Consider the following 23,965-nt stretch of genomic DNA (forward strand, 5'->3'; position numbering starts at 1 on the left):
GTTACACCCCTTCTGTGATGTATGTATGATGTATGGAGGGGTGATCTTTAGCTCTAGGGCAGGGAATTTAAAATGTCTATACAGTATAAGGGCAGGCACACCTTTGTTCTGGGTCCCTCCTCCTTTCCTGCGTGTGAGGGGAGCACCCTGTTGCAACAGTTTAATAAAGATCAGGCTTACTAGCTGCTTTGCTTCTCAATAGTCTCTGATTGGCCTCTGTTATTTTCTCCTACCAATAGGGAACCCACGTAAGGACTCTATATGGGCTCTTGGATACCCCATGAGGGGAAAAGGGCAGATTTTGTTTACAACAGCTGCTGCCAGCCAATGTAGGAAACAGTGAGACAGGTGGACCAACAGGAGCAACCAGTGAGGGAAGGGTTAGCAATAGAAACTGCACTCCAACACAGGCTTTGCACACAGGGGAACTGCAGAGGCAGCAAGTAACAAAAAACACTTATTGAGCAGTGCAGCAGTAGAGGAAAATCTTGAAGGGCTGGGGTTAGGTTTTGCTTTCAAAGCAAGTGTGCTACAAATGCACAAAGGAAATTAAAAACATAAAGATGCTTTAAAAAATTGCCTTAGTACTTATGGGCACAGCCTTCATACACAGCATGTATTAAGGAGAATTTGAATATGGATATTAAAATGGAACCTACAATGCACTGTTTGAATAGAGCAATCAGTCAATAATAGCAGGGCAGTCAAATGGAATATTGGATTCATACAGGATAAGCCGTAACAGCATTTCAGGCTTGCAGTCCGTTCCAGCACAGAAGAGAGTTATTTCCCATAAAAACAAGGCATGCCCAACCTATGCATGTCAGATTTTTAGACTGGAAAATTTCTCTCTCATTATTACTTTTGATTATTTTCAGATGTTTTTTGGTTTAGAGGGAAGCCTTCCCCCAACTTTCCATGTACTGCTTTCATTGTGCTAGCTGATCATTGCTAGCGCAAACAGACAACCGGGATCGCCACAGGTGGCACAGCAACTATGGCACACAGCCAGCAGCTGCAGCAGCCAAGCCACGTCCCAAACTGGGAGGGAAGATAATGGACTTTCCCCAAACTGGGGGGGAAAGGTAACCCAGAAAAGGAGGAGAATGGAGGATAGAAATCAATGCCAAAGCAAACAAAGAACAGACTTGTTTCTTCTCAGGGATGGTTTATATGGAAGGCAAGATGCTTGGAAGCCTCTGTGTACATAGAAAGCTACTGGGAACAGATGTTGCCTTCAGCTCCAAAGAAAGTGTGCAGTTCCACTGCGACACCAGGCCAAATGCACCACCACAAACCTAGCCACAGGATGACCGCTGCCCACATTAAATGGGGGGCACCCTTTGCATGGTCGCGGGCAGCCCACTGGACCCTATGCGGCACCATTAACACAGCCTTGGCTTCGCCTTCCCCAGGTGGGATACCTGGAGGTCTCCGCCTACCTTAGCCAGTTGCCCAATCCCGCCTGGGGAGGCGTTGCCAAGGTGATCAGGACAGGTAGGGGGAGGGACCACCCTGCCCACACAATAGGGGGAGGATCTTACCTGGGAATCGTCAGTTGGCTCCAGAGCTTCTCCCACCCTACCCACCCTCAGTTAAGACTTCTTTTGCAGGTTAACCTTTTCTCCACAGGTACGCGGGCGCTGCTACGTCAAGGTCACTGTTGAAGGGCCGGAAAGGAATTCTCCCGCATTGGCAGGTTTGCCTTTGCCGTAGCAAAACGTCACAACTTTGGTGGTATCAGGCCTTGGGTGGAATCCTTTAGTCTATCTTCCCTAAATTGGGGGTGGGCGTGTAGCGGTGACTCACGCCACCCTTCTCTTTGCGGCGGTGATACCAGGGTTCCCCGTTAAAGGGGTTGTTTTGAGGGAAGGCTTTGGCCGTACGCCGAGAGGTTGTCATTGCTCTCCCCTGCGACGGCGGTGTAACAGGGGCGGGCTCTCTCTGCTTGAACATATGTTCTCCGGAGCCAGCCCACCCCCCACCCTCTGGATAACCCTGATGTTCCCCAGATCCCCGGTGGGGGACTGGGAGGGATAAACGCCCAATGCCTGAACCAAGGTCTACCCACATCTGAAACATAATAAAGTTGTGGCCAATTTTAATCCCATAGCACATTGTCTTGAGTCATTATTCCACATGGGGGCAGCCCAGGGTTTGGGGGGGACTCCGCCTGTCCACACAATGGCAATAAGAATCCCTCTAAATCTCTCCAGAAGGGCATCCAGCTTTACAAGCCCCCCGAGACCCAAGCAGCGCACTCAGTTTGTACCCGGTACCCCCAGAGTTGTCTTGTGGCAACACAGGCAATTGTAAGATCTCAGGTGCCACAAATTGCTTAATTGTTCTGTTCAAGATGGGCTGGTTTTGTTGATTTTTGGAATATGAGGTACGGAAATGTTAAGGCTCAAAAGAAATGTGTTTCTGTAAAAAAAATATAATTTATGAAGAAATAAAAAGATGTCTTGATGCTTTTTTAAGCTGTCCTGCCAATGAAGAACTAGATATACGTCATTTAAATAATGAAATGCAAGTTATCATAATGTGAAAATGGCCATAAATGCACAAACGTAGCACAATGGCACATTATGTTGCAACTATGAGTGAGGGAGAAAGTCTGTTCACACATAAAGATGAATCTACCTAATTCGCATTTCCTGAAACTACCGGTATATGAGAACTAAAACGCAGGCATGCTGTGAAATCCACACTTTGAATGTTGCAATGTGGTTCTCCAACCAAGTAATCTGTACAAAAATGCATATGCTAAGTAAAGTTTGCATAACGATGCATATCTTAGTGAAAATTATGTACAAAAATGCATTATACTAAGGAAAACTGCACTTAAAGGTATAGATTATGAAAAATTCACAGTAAAATGCTGGTGAATTTTCATAAGGGAAAAAAATCACAAATTGATTTAGCAGTGTGGTGATCTGAACTTATAACTGGAAAAAAGAGAAAAAGAAATACTGAAATTGACAAGATTTTCTGATCCCTAGTTGTAACCTGGCAAGTTCTATCCTTATCTCTTTGTAGTTCATGGGCGCGCGCGTACGCACACACACACACACACACACACACACAAGAATAGAATATAACAATGGAATTACTAGTATTTACCTATCCTAGCCAACATTTAATATGCTACTAGATCGATAGATAAATAAATAAATAAATAAAATATAGATCTGAATATACATTCCAGTAAATACTGTTGAATAAATAGTATTACCTACTATAGTGTTATGTGCTGCAAGAATCTTTAAAGCATGAATTTACTTCTAACATAATTAAAAACTGTTTACTTTTTGTATAATTTAAACATAAATTCATCTCACAACTTTTGAAAATTTTCATGACTATTACAATCCTTCTCTAGTCTCCAAATTCAAGTCTAAAACTACTATTATTATTATTATTATTATTATTATTAACATTAAGATATACAAAGCATACAAAATATTATTAAGCCAACATGCAGCGGTGTTTTCCTGCTTGCACAATGGAAATCCACTTTACAGAGCTGGACTTCTGGTTTCTCTTAACCCTGCTCAGCCTCATGCTTACGTCCAAAATTTGGCCCAGAAGGTTCTCCATGCCACTGAAGCAAATTTTGGAGGGATAGATGCCTGCTCATGTTAGAGCTCACCCATAATTCATAGTACAGTAATGCGGATCTTTGTCTTTATTTGTTTGGTTATCATTATGTTTTATTTTTACATGTCAAAAAAATAAACATAATGGATTATATTCCAACATAGCACTATGGAGACAATTCTCTCTGCAGAAGAACTATCTTCCCTCTCATTTGCCTGCGTGTAAATATACATTCCAAGCATTGATACTATTTTCACAATGCAGTCCCTTCTGCCCTCCAAGCATCTACTCAAAAGGGTTGAATAGCTCTCCCATTTTGGGGGGGGGGGGATCCTAAAGATGGAAGAATCCAAAAACTGCCTTCCCCCTTTTGCTAGCCTTCTATTAATGGGAGGGGCCCTTCCCTTCACTGATAGATATTTTATGATTCAGGTAAATATCAGTTCTCTCTGATCCACTCATATTCAGAAGAGGCCCACCCCCAAAAAAACAATGGGCTTGTTAAAAAATTACTATCTTGAAACCACTGATTTCAATGGGTTTATTCTGGGTATGAATTATCTGCCCTTGGACTTTATGGTAATACATGGGTAAGAAATCTAATTACTAAATATAATAAAATACCACCCTCAACCCCCCCCCCCAACATTTCTATTAATTCACATGACTACTGAAATTCACACGATCTTCATAAAATTCATATTGCATAGAAAAAAAATATATATTCTGCAGTTCACAAAGAACATTCTTCTAGATTATCTGCATACCTTCAAAAACCAAGAAGCAGAGCTGGCCACAGGAAGGGTTTCCAATAAAGGATACAAAATAATAGATAGAAAAGTGTGGCTGGGAGGGTCCAAAAGAGGTTGTGCTTTCTTGCAGCCCAGCAGCAAACCTTCAAGTTAAATATACTGTAATCATGCCAGTGATTAGTTACTGCTCAGTCTCCTGTCTCCAGCCCGGAAATTAGTCTGCTAGAAACCCAGATAGCTGAACAAGCGGTCACGCTTTATCATACCACGGAGTTTGAGAGGCCAATCTGAAGGAAAGCTACATGTGTTCCATATTAGGGAGAAAATACCTAATTTAAATTACCTTAATTTACAGAACTATAAAATCTCTGTATTTAAAGTACAGTAACATAAATATTAGCACGATAAATTCTTTAAGGCTGCAATCCTAAACACAATTACTAGGGAGAAAGCCCCACTGTACACAGTAGTTTACATCTGAGTAAACATGCGTGGGATTACACTGCACAAATATTAACACAATTTGCCCGAGAAATCTGCGTAAACTTTAGCTATAAACTTCTAAGACTTCAAATTAAGAACTACAACTAAAATTTCAAGCTACAAAGCAGGCAAATTGCCAGCACTGTTTTGCTATTTTATCATTAAGCACTCGCTGCCTCAGTACATTAAACAACAGTGGTCTCTACAAATTGTGCTGCTTATGCATTATTACTAAAGGTAAAGGACCCATGGATGGTTATTTCCAGTCAAAGGAGACTATGGGGCCGAGGGAGCCGGCGTTTGTCCACAGACAGCTTTCCGGGTCATGTGGTCAGCATGGCTAAACCACTTCTGGCGCAACGAGACACCGTGACAGAAGCCAGAGCGCACAGAAATGCCATTTACCTTCCTGCCACAGTGGTACCTATTTAACTACTTGCACTGGTGTGCTTTCAAACTGCTAGGTTGGCAGGAGATGGGACAGAGCAACAGGAGCTCACCCCATCGCATGAATTCGAACCCCTGACCTTCCGGTCAGCAAGCCCAAGAGGTTCAGTGGCTTAGACCACAGCGCCACCCACATCCCCCTTGTGGCATGGAGCCTGTGACAAGAACCTGAGGAAGTACAGGCTGTGGCATTAAGATCTGTACTTCCAACTCAAAATCATTTTTTGGCCTGAATTTATGGAGCAAATGAGGCTGTGTTGTCAAGGCAAGAGAAGTTTAGGTAACAGGTCAATATAAAGCTATAGCCACCCCACTATAAACAGTCCCCACAGGGTAGGGGTGAGGGACCAGAAGAGGCCTAGCTAATCAAATGATCATCAAGTGAATGATATATTTAAATCAGACAAAACAAAAGGGTTTGCTGCTGAAATGTCGAAACTTGAGAAAGATCTATTACAAAGTAAGGCTAAATTACTTTTCAAAATGTATAGATTGTTACTGGTTTGGGAAGTGCTAGAGAAGGAGGTTAAATCTCTGATGATTCAGTGGTCTAAAGATTTCGGTTATAATATTCGGATGGCATCCTGGGGAAAGCTTTGGAGAAAAGCTAAAATTTACTTTAGAAGAAAATTTTATGAAGATGTTCTACCGATGGTATATTACACCAAGCAAGCTGGCGAAAATGTATACAACCAGCTCAAATCTTCGCTGGAGATGTAAAGAATCAGAGGGAACAATGTACCACATGTGGTGGAAATGTAAAAAGATTTAAAACTTTTGGGAAATTATCTATAATGAACTTTAAAAAATGTTCAAACTAACTTTCATCAAAAAGCCGGAAGCCTTCTTGTTAGGTATTATTGCTGCAGATATACTGAAAGAATTAAGAAAGATATTTATGTATGCCACTACTGCGGCGAGAATGTTAATAGCTAGATGGTGGAAGGGAGATAAAACACCAACTAAATTGGAATGGCAGGCGAAGTTATTTGAATATGTAGAATTGGCAAAGATGACAGGGAAAATCAGGAATCAAAGAAACCAAGAGTTTAACAAAGAACGGGATTTATAAATTATATTTAAAAGAAAATTGTTCTCAGATGAAATCTCTGACATGTTTTGAATAACTTCTGCAATGTTATATGCTACCAAGAATACGGACAATTAAGAATAAGTTAAAAAATATGAAAACATGAAGTCACCAAGGTAATGATGGACGCACATTGATTTCATGTACATTTCCCTGCCTGAAGTTTTTAGTTCTTACCTCTTTCACATTGTGGGCCTGTGAATCCATACACACATGCGCAGCGATTGGGTCCAATGCAGCGACCACCATTCTGGCATCCATTTTCACAGACAGCTGTGTTTTGAATTAGAAAAAAGAGGGGGGGGAGACCCATAATTATGTACTTGGTCATATTGAAAATATCCCTTTGAAGTTCTACAGAACAAATTAATAAAATGGATGCTTTTCACCATCATTATGCCCAACATGGTAATTAAGCGAAACTTGCAATAAGTCTTTAGAATAGCTTTAATAAGAAATTACCTGCTTTTATGCTTGAGCTAGCGCTTGCTATAATACAACGGAGTAAGTGAGGTTTGCGGCAGAGTGTTGGGAAGAGATCAGAAAATATGAACAGATTCTAGAAAAAGGATCTATACGAGGCTGAAATTCTGTACCAAAGGGCGGGGGACAGATCCAGACCCTGAGAGCACCCTAGGAGGTATCCCATGAGTTTTTATAGTTTGGTACTAGATGCATGATGAACAGTGAGGTATACATACATATACAAATCCAATGGGTGAGGAATGGGTTACTTCCGAGTTTCAGCAATCGCACACGCGCAGAAGCACTAAATCACGCTTTGCGCATAAGTGCCGAATCGCAACCCGTGCAGACGTGCCACTGCGGGTTGCAAATGCTGCGGGTTATAAAAGAATGGGAGGCAGAACCCAATATACCAATCATAAAACTGCACAAAGAAGGTCATATGGACTGCACTATATTAAAAATACAGTTGACACTCTGGATACAAATTTAATTCATTCCGGGGGTCCGTGTGCACCCCAAAAAATCCGTATTTGGAGGTGCCACTTCTGCACACGCACGCCGTGTGATAGAACGCTTCTGCACATGCGCGAGCAGCGAAACCCAGAAAAATACTTCCGGGTTTGCCGCTTTCGCAACTCAAAGTTTGCATTACTAGAGAGTAACGTAACGTAACCCGAAGGTCTACTGTACACGGTTTCCAAACCAAAAAAAAAAGAGAGAGAGAGTTCATAATATCTAGAGAAGGGCAGGAATCCTATAGCCCTTCAAATGTTGTTGGACTCCAACATCCGTCAGCCTGAGCTAGCAAGGCCAGTGGTTAGGTATGATAGAAGCTGTAGTCACAGATTTTTCCACTTCTAGATGAAATCTAGCTGAAGGTCTTACCCAGATACCATTTTCCTTACAATGGAGGAATAGTTCAAAGACTGCTTGAGCAAACTGCAGCCTACCATTTCTGGCAAAAACAAAACTGTAAAACACTGCAAAGAATATTATCGCTGATAATTATGTGTGAAATAATATTGCAAAACTATCTGAAATAAGTATTTCTATCATACGGCAATCAAAGCTTCAATTTGCTGGCCCGTTAAGTGAAAACAGGATCAGTTCTCCCAAGGAAACATTTCCTTTTATACCCCTAGGATTTCTGAATGGGCCTCTAAGCAAACAAGCATTTACATACAGCAGAAACCATTCCCTCTTCTCCACATTGAGACACCCCAGGGGACATGACATTTGTCTGCAGTGCCATGATGTCTGGGAACAGAGGGACGAAAAGCACATATGTAGATAGCAGGAGGTGGCAAAGAATATGCAAACAGAAGGAATGAAGGAGAAGTTTGTGTTGACAAGATCAGAGTAAGTGTAACTTGCTGGTAGGATATAAGGAGGGGCAGTATAATTAGGCTAACGTGCTGTGAAAATAACGCTGATGGCTTAAAATCCGTTCTGCATTTTTCAAGGATCACTTATGAATCTGAGCATCTAGATTGCATTAACAAAGCCCATTTCACACAAAAAAGCCACATATAAATGTACCGTTTCTAAGAAGAGAGCAAGAAACTATACTGCAACACCCTCCAATCTGGTACTTTCCAAATGTTACAGAGCTACAACTTGCGTCACCCCTGACCACTGGTCATGCTGGCTGGGGCTGATGGAGATAGTAGTCTAAAACATCTGGAGGCCATCAGGTTGGGAAAGGCTACCACACTGTGCGCCTTGCCTCACTGACACAGGAAGATGCTGTAACTTTGTCCTCATAATTTCCTAGATTGAGGCCAATGGTAGCTAACAGGGGGAAATGTTATAAAGACAAGAGAATGTGTCAGCTGATGAGTGAACGTACATAGTTTAGAATTATCAGCAGAAGAGCAGACGAGTGATATTATGTCAGTGTATTCTGTACCCCACCCTGGGATCTATTGTAATGAAAGATGATTTATAAGTGTGCTAAAAGAAAGAAAGGATGGATGGATGGTATTGAAAGTTCAGAATAAGTAGACAGAGCAGTTCAAAATGGCCAAACATTTCACGCCACAGGTGCCCCTTTCATGAGGCAGTTCTGTATATTATGAAAAATGCAAGTTTTGAATAGGGAGGAATATGTATCTTTTCTTTACAGTTTTGTTCTTTTAAGTGTCCGTTAAAAGAAACACACACAAGTCTCACTTTACAAGCATTCGCGTATCAAGTTCAAGATTTCCATTCATTCCTATGGAAACACTTCTAATGCAGGATTTGTCCACATTCTTCCCCCCAACTCTCCATGTTCCCCCCCACTGTAAAAAAATAATTGCTGCAGCCAATTTGTAAAAGAGAGGCAAAGGGGGAAAATGGAGTTATCCAATCTCTCCTGCTCTCTGATTTGTCTGATTTTTCCTGCTCTCTAATTGGTCCAATCTCACTCCACATTCCCTTTCTTCGTGGTTTCTGTCTGAAAATGTCAGCCACCAACCATCAAAGCACAAAAAACCCAAGGAAATAAGGAAGTTGGCTGTTCAGGTATGTGACTCTACAGCATCTATAGCAACGTTTTGACAGTCCATTTGTGTTCGAAATACTTGGGTTTTTTTATTTGCCTTCTTACTCTGAAAAAACACCAGTTTGTGCAAGAACTTAAAGCCCATTCTTGCATTGAGCTCAATCTGTGAGTTTCCCTTTCATTGGACTGCAATTAAAGAGATACTATAAAATGAAATAATGCAGAGTTGTTTCACAAGTGCATATTGCAGTGCAATCTATAGAGTGCTAAAAGTATCTATGTCTGTAATAGCTCCACTTTTACCTAGCAGATTGCAACCATAAGAGGTTTCACTGTCTTAACAACTTCCTCAAGCAACAGCTAAAAGTGATTTGGTCTCAATGTTTTTAGGCAGGTTTCCAACCCAGCCCCTATAGCGTACGGTCAGGTTTTGAAAGCATTCAGCTTTCCTGTGCCAAAACAACACAGAAGTAGGGAGTGAATAAATCATTCATACTAAGGGGGGGCGGGGAGGGAAATGAAAGGGAGGGGAGAACTTTGAAGTGTGCTAGAACTATCCCCTTATATCACAAGGGGAAACACATAAAAATGTACTGTTGTCGCAAGACATTCTACTCCTTATCAAGCCTTATTAAACTGAATTACCTTTCACTCATCTATGCGCAGAATGACAACACTTCTGTGTTGTTATGAAAATATAGAGCGAGTGAATTATGATGCCATGTGAAATAACATTGTTTTTTTTAAATCTCAAGTACAGTGCATTTAAATAATGTTTGCATAGTGATAATGGATAAGAATAATATTTGTCTAATTTTCATGTGAACTACAATTCAGTGCACACAAGCTGGACCTGCAACAAAATGGTGCAGTGTGTGGAGTGCTCCTGTCTGCTGATCCAGTCAGCCAAGCATGCCCTCCTCCAGGATATGGAGAAAGGGAGAAAGAGAGAGAGATTTTTTATTCTCTGCCCTCCCCACTACGCCAGCAAACAGTCAGCATTCCGAAGCCAAAGAGAATATTCATGGGGCTTTTGGGAGTTGTCCCCCCTTTGAGAGGTCCTCTAACATTTATTGTACTTCTGCAAACCTTGGGAACTACCAGGTCTTCTGATATCCCCTTCTCGTGCATGGATGGGGTGGTTCTGGCTACAGAAACACAAGCACACAAAGACTTGAGCATGTTATCAGTTTATAGGTTACGGCCCAAATCTTCGAGTGTGGCTAAAATAACTGCACCGTTTATTGCCAGCTCAGATCTTGATTCTCACTGATATAAAATGCAGGAGCCAAAAGAACCACTGAAAAAGGAGAGCTAGTGGAAGGCAAGAAATGTTTGAAATTTAAGGAGCAAGCAAGGGTGTGCAATGTAACAGCAAAGAGTATAGGGAATGAAGGAAGAAGCGACAGACACAGAAAAGTAAGAGAAAGATAGCAAGGGTAGAAAAAGGGAATTCTATCCTACAATTATCTACCCTTCTCTTCCTAAGCTCCATTCTGCCTGTCTCTATCTGGCTGATAAAGACTGCTCAAGTTTATGGAGACATAATACCAAGCCATAGTTTGGTATTAGCATGCATGAGCAGTCAGGCCTTGATGTTGCAAACTCCACCCACCCACCCCTCATACACTTGCACACTGCAATTTCTAAATGGGATTCTTGGCAAACGATTTTGCCATTGCATCAAAAACGTGGCAATCTATAGTCTGAGTAAGCTGTAGTTTGCTCCTAAACCAGAATGAAACCATGACCTGGGATCTTGGTTTAAAGGCAAATTATGGTCTTCCTACAGTCCAGAAGGAAGCCAAAGTATCTACTTACGTTGTCCACAGTAAGTACCAATATATCCCTTCTGGCACTGGCATTGGTCTTCTAGACAGGAACCGCCGTTCATGCATCTGATACTGCACTGTTGTACTGCAGCAAAACACAAACAGTTTAAAATTATGGCAGGTAGCGGAATGTTGCTTTTAAAGAAGCACAACCATCAATCAAGCATGCAGTGATATTTCAAGGCTGCCCAAATACTTGCGATAGGTATTAATTTAAAGCAGAAAATAGGAAATAACCACCATAAGAATACGTAACATATTTCAGCACCTCATTAACTGGAAAGATTTTGCTGTAATCTTAAAAGCTATCTAAGGCACGTTATTTTAAGCTGCAGGCATGGAGCTAAAGGCTGGTGGATTCCAATGCATGTGTAACTAATTCCTTCGTTTGCTGCTACCCTGTCAGAAAAATGGGGAAGTCTCTCACCTCTTCACTTATACACACTTGCCTCCCCACTTTCTCACATTAAGACATCTGTGTCCCCCCTCCCACCACTGCATCCTTGTTCATGACACTTCTTTTTTTCTGTCCACCCTTCTCTCTTCTTGTGCTGTTGGGGTGAAACTACTCTGACAAAAACAGAGAATAGGTATGGTGCTCTGAATTTTGCAGTAAAAAAAACAACAACCCAACTATAACTTTTGCCTTTAGACTGCCATACTCAATATATTTTTCCTTCCTCTAATTTCACTATGATATTATCCTTCTCTTAAGTCTCTGCACTTTCCCCTTTAGATTTATGTTGTCACTTTGAAGCTCCTTTGTCTTTATCTCTTTTATCCTTTATCTCAAAGGTCTTTACCGTCCCTACAATTGGTTTCCTTTTTTCATTTTCTTATATCAACCTCATCCCATCCACCCATTCATTCTCTGACCTCAAGGTCTTTTGTTCATTATTCTAGGTGCACAGAATAATCGACATGAATTAATATATTACTACCTTCCTAAATTTTCTTTATTAAAACAGAGGCTGCAATCCTATACCCAGTTACGTGGGAGTATGACCCATTGAACTCAGTAGGACATGTTTCTCGGTAATACTACATGCATAAAACTGCACTGCTGATAACTTCAGGAGATAAGGTAATTCAAAATACAAAACGTCAATTTTAAAAATAAAACAAGAACTACATACATAAAAAGACCCCAAATAGGATCCTCCTAAATGGAGGGTCCTGGTTGCGCTCGGGGCCCTTAAGCCACCCCCACGTGGTGTGTTGTTGCTAGGTGTGGCCCAAACCTTGTCTGTTGGGCCTCGGGATCATGCTTGGCTGTTTGGGCCAACTGGGGCAAGTGGCGTGATCCCAAAGACCTATAAATGCAGCAGCGCGACGGGGGTTGGGCACTCGCTTCGCGCTGCTGAACACCCGCCCTCCCTCCCTATTTTAGGTGCTGCTGCTGGTTTGGATTGGGTTGCCTGCTTTGGCACAGGGGCTGGGTAGGAATTTTTCCATTTAGCAGACTGGCTTTAGCCACTTGGTTTTTGCCTACCCCCTTAGCAATCGTCACAACTTTGTAAGGTTTGGCGGTTAGGCATTGGTTGATATAAATGTGCGGGAGGGGAGGCGTGGCCTTCACCTGCCCCTCCAGAAATAGGGTATTCCAGTAAAGGAATCTGGGGGTCCTGGATCCCGTCCGAAGTCTGCTTGAGGGGCTAGGGCCATGCCAGGACCACAGGAACCCCGGGGTGAGCTTCAATTGATCTTCACCGATGTTGCTCCCTTGTTTGGTGTTTACCCTTTCAGACTGCCAGCCAGAGAGGCAGGAGTCAGTTATAGTCCCTGACCAATGCATAGACCAATACTGCTCAATTTGTTTTGTAATCAATAAAGTTGTGGCCTAAATTTTACCCAAAAACTTAAACTAAAATTACGTGTCCGTTTGAAGTTATTTACTGGGAAAGGGCTGGGGGGCCTCGGAGCGTGAGCAGAGAACTGAAATAGCTGAACAGCAAAAACTAAATTACATTTTCCACAAATGCGTTCTTAAATAAAGGTGTTTTCACTGTTCACCGAAAGGCAAGTAGGGACAGAACCCGTTGGACCTCCCATGGGAGGGCATTTGAGACACACAGTCATAAAAAGTAAGGAGCAGGAATCTTCTATATGCAAAGCAGCACCTTTTCATGCAAAAGAGGGTAGGGAAGATGAGACAGGTAACTCTCTCATGCACTTAGTATTTATCTATCCTTAAACACTATCCTAGTGTAAAACGCTGCCAAACACTTTTTCTCCCTAACTTTAAAAATGGAGACTTTAGGCCTTACTTGATTTTGTTCCACAGGTTGGCGATATCTGACCACTGGAACAAGTGCACATGTTGGGGCGAGAACAAAATCCATCACCACAGCTATTTCTACAAATTGCTGAGGAAGAAAATAATGAATCAAAATGCTTGTACATCTTAAATTGCTTAAGAAACACTGGCAAACAAGATAAATTGTTTGCTTAAATGTGTCCAATTCCACCCTCCCAAGAACATAAGCAACTGTGTATATGCTGAAACAATGTTACTTTTGTTTTTGTTTTTGTGTTTGTTATGCTAGCTTCACTTTTACTAAAAACAGGACTGTAAAGACAGAATCTGTTATGATGCGCTTAAGATTTTAGAGGGTGGCACAAAACATTACTTGTGTGAGACTTGTGTGCTAAATACAGGTAAAAGTCAATCTGGAAATCAGAATATTCTAAAATTATGCAGTGACATTTTACTTTTGCATGTAAGGGCTGAGAGACAAAACAGATGTGACCTTAAGCATGTAAATGCATTTAAGACACCTGTTTTTGCTATCAAGATAATAGCCACAAAGGAGGGTAGGATGTGTTGGATCAGGACTATGGCACTGGGTGTGGGGAGGAGTGGGAGACAGGGCTAAATTCTTTCCTTTAACGCTGTGGTCCCAATGAACCACTGGCAACCACTGGTGCCAATGGAAATTTCCTTCTTGGGGTTATTAGCATCTTTTTGAAATGGGAATCATTGCAACCATGATGTGCTCCACTTATTCCACAGAACCAAACCTCCTACCTTCCCCATGGCTGTTATTTTGATAATAAAAAGCAGGCGAATTAAATTCATCCACATATTTAACAGCAGGATTGTTTTATCCCCCATAAGCCTAAACTATGGGCTTTCCAGTTGGCAATAGTATCTTCAAAAACAATGCTAACAGCTGACTTTTTCCTAGCCAAAGCATATATAGAGCTAGTCAGAGACTTTGAAGTTCCTTTGCTGTAAAGATACATGATTACCTCCAGACAAGTGACTATTTTTGAGATACGGTTCATTCAAACGTTTTCTAGGAATATTAATTTTAAATATCTCTCTGACCTCGTTTTAGAGACAATGGAATATTTTCTAGCTTAATTGACACATTTAAAAGATGAGCAGATGGAACGTCCCACACCTGTTTTAGCTACTGCACTGCAAGGAATAAATAACTTTCCACAGCTAAAGTGCAATACAAATGATACGTAAAGAAATTAGTATTTTCACAGCTCCAGCGTATCCATGTTTACTCAGAGGAAAATCCAGTGTTCAGTGCAGCTTACTTCCAGAGTTGCTACCTTGTTTGAGATAGCAATACTTGCATAGGACTGTTACCTTGGTTGAGCTTTTATTGATGGTTATTGAAATATGGACAGCACTCTACATGAATATAACAAACCGGCTATCTAACTCATACAGTAGGTTTTCAGAGGACTGATAGAGAATATTCAGGCTGACCACATCTATACTCCAAGCACTGCATCTATATTAACGCTTTTCAATGTTTTAGCAGCATATTCTGAGCGATTTTTTCCCATGTGAAGCTGACTAGATATTCACATGTGCCTTTGAGGCCCTTTCTGCTGTTTTGTGTACAGTGTTAATAATGGATGTTGTTAATATGGGATATAACACAAAACAGAAAATGAATGTATATCGTAGCCGAGATAGGTTTTACATTTGCATTACATAACAATTTAAGCCAAAGCTATTTCAAGCATCATGTGTGAAAATGTTCTGAAGATTGGGCTGCAATATAAATTAAACTTTGACCAAAAATGCCATAACTGAGAACAGAAATAAGATAAAGGTCACCCTTCCACCACTTGAGAAAGTAGTATAGTTAAAACACAGATCTATTCTCTTACTTTTATTAGCCAGCTATACTTTTATTAGCCAGTTTTTCTGGGTTAGGAAACTTTTGCCTATATGGTGCAGTTAATGTTAAGGCCAACTAGACACCTGGGTCAGAATGTGAACAAAATTCCTTCATAACTAAGTTTAAAATTTCAACCCCCAGATCAGGTCTTCTTAGTCACTTGATTTACTGAATGGTGCATCAGGATATGAGTTAGAATGGATTATCAGGATTACACTAACAAAAGAAATTTATTGCCCCTTCAACAGCCCTTTGAGTTCAATAGAATGAACTCTTGGTTCTGGGTCTATACAGTGGTGCCCCGCAAGACGAATGCCTCGCAATACAAAAAACTCGCTAGACGAAAGTTTTTTCCGTTCGCGATTTGCCTCGCAAGATGAATTTCCCCTATGGGCTTGCTTCGCAAGACGAAAACGTCTCGCGACTTTTTTTCTTTGACTAAAAACAAAGACATGTTTTGTTTATAAAGTTAATTTATTTTCCCTTAAATTTTTGAACTGCTCTTTACAGTATGTGTGACTTTAAAGAGCAGTTAATAAACTGTTGTTGTACCAAATTTGGCTTTGTTTGGACTTTTTTTGACCATAGGAATGCATTAATTGATTTTCAATGCATTCCTATGGGATTTCGTGCTTCGCAAGACGAAAAATTCGCTAGACGACAAAAATTGCGGAACGAATTAATTTCGTCTTGCGGGGCACCACTGTACTTTTGGGGAAGCATTGTAGCAGTGCTGGTAATTATTGCTGCATTAGTATTGGGGTTGAGGATTAGACCTCAGCAACTATGTAAAGTTATGTATTGTGCCCTTGCAACAGCTTTGGAGATGTGGCACCTGACTTTATAAACTGTTACTGTGTCACAGTGAAAGAGCTCATGCCATAAACTACACTAACAGTTCAAAGAATTGTAGAGTTGGAAGGAACCACGAGAAACATCTAATCCAACCCTTTGCAATGCAATGGGGCAATGCAATAATCTTTGTCCCAATGTGGGGTTCAAACCCATGACCCTGAGATTAAGAGCCTAATGCTCTACAAAACTGAACTATCCTTCAATCCTAGGTATGCCACCTGAGAAATAAGCCAATGGAATTTACTCCCAGGGAAGTTTACAGCAGGCTACCCTCCGATACAAATTCCTGGGAGTAAGCCCCACGGAACACAGTGGGCCCCACTGAACACATCATTTTACTTTTGATTAAACTTGCATTGCATTGTGCTCTTAACTTATAAAACCCCAACTGCCTGAACCTCTTCTCTCTAAATCCCAGAGATAGTGGATGTTGATAATATTAGTCAGTGGGGAAATAAAAGCCCTCTAGTCTGCATATGCCCAAATGAACTTTAACATTTTTCACATGTTCCAGGGCTGAACTCTGACCTTAGCCACAGGATGTAGGCTCACTCCTGGTGAGTCCAAACCACAGTTTAACTGATTTACATGCTTTTGTCAAGTCTTATCAGTTGTCACATAGCTCAGCACAATAAAGAGCTTTGCCAAATAAACAATCATGTTGTTGTTAAATATACATTTAAGAAAATCTAATCTAGATCTATTGTAGCACAGCCCCGAACTAACAAAAACAACCAACAGCCTTATGTGAAATATTATTCCTAGGTAACTCAGCTACATTTTCTCTCTGTTGATAAAGTACAACCTACTTTGCTTAGTATTTGACTATTTCTGTTTTAAGTGTTCATTGCTGGATTTCTGAATCTGTAAAAGGGCATTTTTTTAAATCAATAGATTTGTGAGTTAGTGTCAAGTTCTTAAAAGCATGGTGGAAGCCTAAACTTAGCAACCAGAGTAGATTAATTCCTTACTTCCTTTTTAAAAGGGTAATTAATTAAAATTCAAAGATGTCTTTTGGATGGATTATCACTCAGAGGTTGTAAAATCTGAAGCCAAACACTTACGAACAATACACTGATTTCCCCCAGGGAGTGTTTTCCATCCAGGACAACAGTAGGAGTGGAATCTGGAGCCACACACATTTGGCCTGTTATATGCAAACAAGTGTGTACACAAAAAAATATAGGTCAATGGAAACAGATTTTAGGTCTGCAGGATAAAAATGCATTGGCCTCAGAAACAACATGCAAGCTTTTTTTTCTTTTTCCAGAACCCTCACATTTCTTAATAAAAAAAGCATTTCACTGAATCCCTCCCTCCAAGAGCTAAGAACCCCTCTCTTTAGCAAAAAGCAAAAACAGACGACTAAGTAATAAGTATTTAGTAAGGTACCATTTTTAAACAGTTCTGAACAATGAACCAAATGCATGCTCTACTGTAACTACTTTACAAGCAGTAAATAATTCACACCAAACATATCTAAAACAGCCTTTTCATCTTAACACCATGAGTTACATTTTGTATGAAAATCAGATTTTTCTAGAGGTATATTAGAAAGATTTAAAAGTGGAAAGTAATGATCATGCATTTTATAACTTAGCATTTTAAAGCCTCCCTCAACCAATCTGAAAAAACATGTTTCTTCAGCAGATTTTAATTGAAATCACCCTTCAGCACTGTTATAGCAAAGACCATTAAAAACTTGATCATGAAACTGAAGCAATATTTGCCACATTTGGTATTGCTATTAGTGTCGTATTTACACATGCTTTCTTTTGCAAAAGCCAGATGTTTTTTACACCACTCTCAAGAAACATATGGAAACTTTCCAAGATGGACCAAAATTTAAAATTAACATTCAAATCAAGCCAATCAGTAGACATTGAGAAGAAAAGCAACAATTACAGAAGGGGGAAAGGACAGAAGTAAATGGAGACAACTGCTAGTATTTGGATTGAAAGTTTGAAAGGGAATGCACAGATGTGTGATGGGACTGATTAGGAAAACAAGCTGTATAGAGAGGTGGCTATTGGGATACAACTGCATCTTAACAAAACAGCCTGGTAGAGACAAGATCAAAAGAAATGTGGCTGTCCATTAGAGCTAGTTGCAAACCAGTGGTTCCTATGTACTGCCTTGTTGGTAGGTTTTCTACAAGACAACTTCAAAGATAAAGGCGTAATCATAGGAGCCAACTCCTAGGGGCTGAGGGGTCTCCAGCCTCCTTGCCATAAAATATTTGAGGGGGCCAGGCCCCCCAAAAGTTGATGGGAATTCCCATTCAAATAGTGTGTGGGCACTGCATCATGTGATCAATAATGTGGGGTGGGGCTTACCTGCCCCCCCAATATGTTATTCAAGTTGGCACGCCCTGGGAGTAATGGTGTCTATTTCATGGGGACCTTTGGAGAAGTCAAATAGAAAAATAAGGCAAAGCCATTTCATCTTCAAAACTGTAGCCTTCTATGAAAGAGAACCCTCAATTGCTCTATAGCGGTGTGCTTCAAGAGAGCACATTAGGACTAGTTCTGGGTGTGGGGACCAGACAGCAGGAGGGTGAAGGGAAATATTAAAGAATGTGTCCAGGTCCAAGACTTGATGCCACCCACAGGCAACTATCAATTGCTTATGGGATGTTACTAAGTTCTTAGAGGACATAAGGCTAGTAAGTGACAATAACAGTGGCAGAGTTAATATTGAAATCCTGGAAGAAAGATTAAAGGCTATTTGAGGTGAAAGAGAACTTGGTGGGAGGTTGATTGGGCTCTGATGCCAAGGGAGAATTATGGGTTGAAGGAGGCTGTTCATGGGAGACTAGCATTGGTGGGACAGTTATCAGGAAGTGGCTGCAGGCTTTACAGAGGCAGGATAAAGTGATGTTTTCACCTGAAACACTGAATGGTTTATCAGAAACAAGACTTACGGATGGTGCAAGACCAGTTAAAGAGGATAAATGAGCTAGAAGATAGGGACTGGGAATGTGGATAATTTACCTTTGAGTTGCACGGAAGTACTTGAAGGAGTAGAGGAGGAATATTGCAGGAGTGGTTGCATAATATGGGGTAGGGAAGGAATTCATTGGGGCTGGAGCACTGGAAATCCGGAGGTTGCAGGAAATGAGCATAGGACAAGAGGAAAGGACAAGAGGAAATAACTTGTGATGGGCACTACAGAAGTGGTTTTAGGGGTTGTCAGCAGGGGTAGCCAAAGGTTTCATGGAAGCAGAATAAAGGTGAGCTGAAGGTTTAATCAAAGCACAGTAAAGGTGGCATTTCAGAATTTTTGCCTGTGGATCACCCAGAAGTTGCTGAGATGGTGTGCATGCACATATTTGATGGGGGGGAGGGGAGGGATGGCAGGTTGCAGCTGGTTGCGTCCACACAGAACTTGCCGCTAAGGCTATACAAGGAGTATGACAAGGCTGTATATTGTCTCACTGCTTATTTAACTTATATGCAGAATTCATCATGCGAAAGGTGGGGCTGGATGAATCCCTAGCCGGAATTAAGATTGCCGGAAGAAATATCAACAACCTCAGATATGCAGATGACACAACTTTGATGGCAGAAAGTGAGGAGGAATTAAAGAACCTTTTAATAAGGGTGAAAGAGGAGAGCGCAAAATATGGTTTGAAGCTCAACATCAAAAAAGCGAAGATCATGGCCACTGGTCCCATCACCTCCTGGCAAATAGAAGGGGAAGAAATGGAGGCAGTGAGAGATTTTACTTTCTTGGGCTCCATGATCACTGCAGAAGGTGACAGCAGCCACAAAATTAAAAGACGCCTGCTTCTTGGGAGAAAAGCAATGACAAACCTAGACAGCATCTTAAAAAGCAGAGACATCACCTTGCCAACAAAGGTCCGTATAGTTAAAGCTATGGTGTTCCCAGTAGTGATGTATGGAAGTGAGAGCTGGACCATAAAGAAGGCTGATTGCCGAAGAATTGATGCTTTTGAATTATGGTGCTGGAGGAGGCTCTTGAGAGTCCCATGGACTGCAAGAAGATCAAACCTCTCCATTCTGAAGGAAATCAGCCCTGAGTGCTCACTGGAAGGACAGATCCTGAAGCTGAAACTCCAATACTTTGGCCACCTCATGAGAAGAGAAGACTCCCTGGAAAAGTGCGATGTTGGGAAAGATGGAGGGCACAAGGAGAAGGGGACGACAGAGGACGAGATGGTTGGACAGTGTTCTCGAAGCTACCAGCATGAGTTTGACCAAACTGCGGGAGGCAGTGGAAGACAAGAGTGCCTGGCGTGCTCTGGTCCATGGGGTCACGAAGAGTCGGACACGACTAAATGACTAAACAACAACAACAACAAGGCAATACACGCCTGGCCTAGCTCTCACAAACAGCATCGGGTCGAGGAGATAAACCTTTTGCCTGCACTGTACCACTTCAGACTGCAGGTGGAGGCCCCCCAGGTGACCTGCTCTTTGGGGCGGGGCCAATCATGACACACCTACGACTGGAGCATCAAGCTGGGCGAGGATCCTTTTCCCCTGACACCTGGCGGCCCCCGCGTCCGCAGAGACGGCTCCATTCCGTTCCCACGAAGGCCATGCACCCCACCCCCCCCGCTTGCCGCCTGAAAGTGGTACGATCCGGGCACGCGGCTTCTATAAATGCCGCCTCGCCGCCGCCGCTGTTTGTGAGAGGCAGGCCTACCTGGGCGGCGCGAGGCAACGCGGCTTCCCTACCCCCTGAGCGCGTCCTGCTGGCCTCTCCGGCGGACTCGGTTGGTGTTGGCGGCGCCTTCCAGGCTCCTCGAGGCTGGGTAGCTGGTGCCGCCGCCGCCGCCTGTTGCTCCATCCGCCGGGCGGACCTGCTGCTTGCCTTGCGCGGCTGCTCCCTGCGCCCAGAGCGCCACACAGCCCAGCCAGAGGAAATAAGGCTGCAGGCGGAGCTCCCGCCGCCTCGCCATGGTCGCGAAAACCCTGAGGTGCCTCAGAGAGGAGCCCCGACCTCCGGCTCGCCCCTGACTCGGGAGCTCTTCTCCCTTCCTGAGGAGAAGAGGCGCTATTCCTCCGGGCCGCTGGCGCGCTCCCCTCCACCTCAGCGCGACGCTCGGCTGCTGCGGGCCGGGGCGGCCAGGGGGGCGGCGGCGGCGGCTGCTCCTTCTTTCGCTCCGCGGGGCATCCTCCTCCCTTTTCCCGCCTCTCCGCTGCTCGCCTTCCCGAGCGAAACGCGCCGATTAAAAGCCGTCGGGGAAAGAAGGGCGAGGGGGAAAAGGGGAGAACAATCGAAGGGTGTGGGCGCTTTTCGGAGAGCGAGCTGGAAATTGCCCGCCTCGAGGATAACAGCAATAAGGATAGCGAGCCGCTAGTGACAGGGGCCGGCAGCCCTGGGAGGCGAAAAAGGAGGAGGGTTTCCTCTTTGGAAGAAGCTCGCTGCTGCTGCTGCTGCTGCCGACTCCGGGGAAGGCGAGGCGGCGGCTCTTGCCCGGTGCGCCGCGAGAAGAATGAGGGGCGAGGGAGGGAGGGAGGCAGGGCGGCACTCCCGCCCGCTGGTCGGTGGGGAGCAGCAGCGCCGCGCCAAGCACGTGGGAGAGGAGCGCGCCCGAGGAGGGAAGGGAGGCTGAGGGAAGGGGGCGCCCGGAGGGGAGGCGGGAGAGGGAGGGGCCGCGGCACTTGTGAAAGGGGGCTGGAGGGAGAGGGGGAGGAGCTTCGCTGGAAGCCGCGGGGAGGGAGGGAGGGGCTGAGGGGGCGCCGAGGGGAAAGAGGAGCCGTTGGGCGTCAGTCAGTCGCACAACCTTGTTGCCCGTTCTCAAGCAGTCCGTCCATCCACGCCCCAGCCCCCCTGGCCTCGTAGTTTCTCCTTGCACCAACAAAATCACCACCTCAAGAAAGTTCAGGGGAGTTTCTCACCCGCCGCCGATAGCGGCCAAATTTCCCTCAGCTGGAGTCTCCGGGATAGGGTTGTCATGCGTCCGGGTTGTCCCGGACACGTACGGAATACCGCTGTATATAGCAGCGCACCGGAGTCACTGCCCGGAGGAATCCGGATGTATGGCAGCCCCTGTCGGCAGCGTCGATTCCCCCCATCAAAAATCGCTCAAAAATGGCATTATTTTAATTTTTTGCGGTTTCGACAAAAAAAGCTGAGCAACTTTGGGGGGGGGGGAGCTCAACAACCCTACTCTGGGAACCTGCGAAGGAAAAAGGCGGCCGCGTCGTCCTTTGCGCCTCTGGAATGGCTGCCCCAGAAACATTCGCCGCGAGCGAGAGGGGAAAGACGTGGTTTTGAGGCTGCATGGGGTCTCCGGAGGGGACTGTCTGGCACGCACGAGGGGATCCCTTCACGAGCCTCCGGGATCCTGACAGGCACACGAGGCGACGCCCCTCGTAAAAGGAACCAGATGGGAACTTGAACGCCATCCAGAGCCCACGGATGTCAACGAGAGCGCGGGTTTCTATCGGCTTTGATCAGTGGAACTGGCAGCTGCAGGGCAGAAAAGCGAGGATGCCGCGCAGGGCTCCAGAAATGCCTACAACCAGGACATCAGTGGAGCTCAATCCTGGCTGGTGGCAAATGTCCTTATAGACCAGGGTTTCCCAAACTTGGGGCTCCAGCTGTTTGTGGACTACAACTCCCATCATCCCTAGCTAGCAGGACCAGTGGTCAGGGATGATGGGGGTTGTAGTGTCTGGAAACAGCTGGAAACCAAGTTTGGGAAACACTGTTAGAAACTGTCCTGGGACTGCGAAGGAAACTCAGCCGTAACCCAGGGGTAAGAATCTGACCACCTGTGACCTTTCCACCAAACTTTAGTTTCAGTAGAGCAATATGGAATTCTGGTTTCTCTCACAGACAACAGATATGTTTCTCTTGCAGCAAACTACAGCAGCAGAGCAATTGAACACAGGAAGCTAATAACTGAAAACTGCTACCACAAAAGGCATCGTCAGGCAGTCTAGTCTTTTGTTTCTTGTACTGCAAGGATAATATTGTAGATTTAACACCAACACAAGGATGCTGGTGGCGCTGTGGGTTAAACCACAGAGCCTAGGACTTGCCGATCAGAAGGTCGGCGGTTTGAATCCCCGCGACGGAGTGAGCTCCCGTTGCTCGGTCCCTGCTCCTGCCAACCTAGCAGTTCGAAAGCACGTCAAAGTGCAAGTAGTTAAATAGGTACCGCTCCAGCGGGAAAGTAAACAGCGTTTCCGTGCACTGCTCTGGTTCACCAGAAGCGGCTTAGTCATGCTGGCCACATGACCCGGAAGCTGTACGCCGGCTCCCTTGGCCAATAAAGCGAGATGAGCGCCGCAACCCCAGAGTCATCTGCGACTGGACCTAATGGTCAGGGGTCCCTTTACCTTTATCTTTAACACCAACACTGGAAGACTGGAAATTCACAAGACGTTTGGACCAAGCGAAATTATTGTTAACAACACACGAGAAAAGTAAAGGTTTGCCGCAAAGTCACATTGCTCCAACTCTAGCTATCGTTGTGATTTTATTATCATCAACATCAAATGCACATCACAAAATAATCCTAGTTATTAAATCAGCCTTTGCCAACCTGGTATGGCCAGCTGTTTGGGGTGACAAATGCCACTGGACCTCAAATTCCTCTTCCTTTGCTTCCTATGAGGGATGGTGAGCTGCAGTGCCGTTTTGGGAGAAAAAGAGGTAACAGAGCTCACCGTGAATTTCTATCTTGTTCTTTTAGAATGGCAATGGCGCCCACCTGAGAGGTGCCAGAGCTGAACTCCTGTGACCTCCGGCTGAAAAAAAAAGCCCTAGTGGGTTCTACCATGGTTAGCTCTACTAACCAAGTCTTATTTAAAGCCTGCAAGAAA

At 43.7% G+C, this 23,965-nt stretch overlaps 1 protein-coding gene across 1 annotated transcript in view; it reads right to left on the reverse strand.

Annotated features, from left to right (window-relative positions):
• FBN2 (fibrillin 2) overlaps positions 1 to 21,380 on the reverse strand; it is a 140,752-nt gene extending 119,372 nt beyond the window's left edge. The window contains exons 1-5 of the mRNA XM_082191530.1: positions 20,864 to 21,380; positions 17,225 to 17,307; positions 13,425 to 13,523; positions 11,147 to 11,242; positions 6,550 to 6,645 (exon numbers count right to left, since the gene is read on the reverse strand). Coding sequence (XP_082047656.1) covers positions 6,550 to 6,645; positions 11,147 to 11,242; positions 13,425 to 13,523; positions 17,225 to 17,307; positions 20,864 to 21,087 — 598 coding nt within the window. The 5' untranslated portion in view covers positions 21,088 to 21,380. The remainder of the gene's footprint in view (positions 1 to 6,549; positions 6,646 to 11,146; positions 11,243 to 13,424; positions 13,524 to 17,224; positions 17,308 to 20,863) is intronic.
• Positions 21,381 to 23,965: the final 2,585 nt, after the last annotated feature.

Source organism: Podarcis vaucheri (assembly GCF_965113315.1).
Source record: "Podarcis vaucheri genome assembly, chromosome: 11".
Classification (NCBI taxonomy): domain Eukaryota; kingdom Metazoa; phylum Chordata; class Lepidosauria; order Squamata; family Lacertidae; genus Podarcis; species Podarcis vaucheri.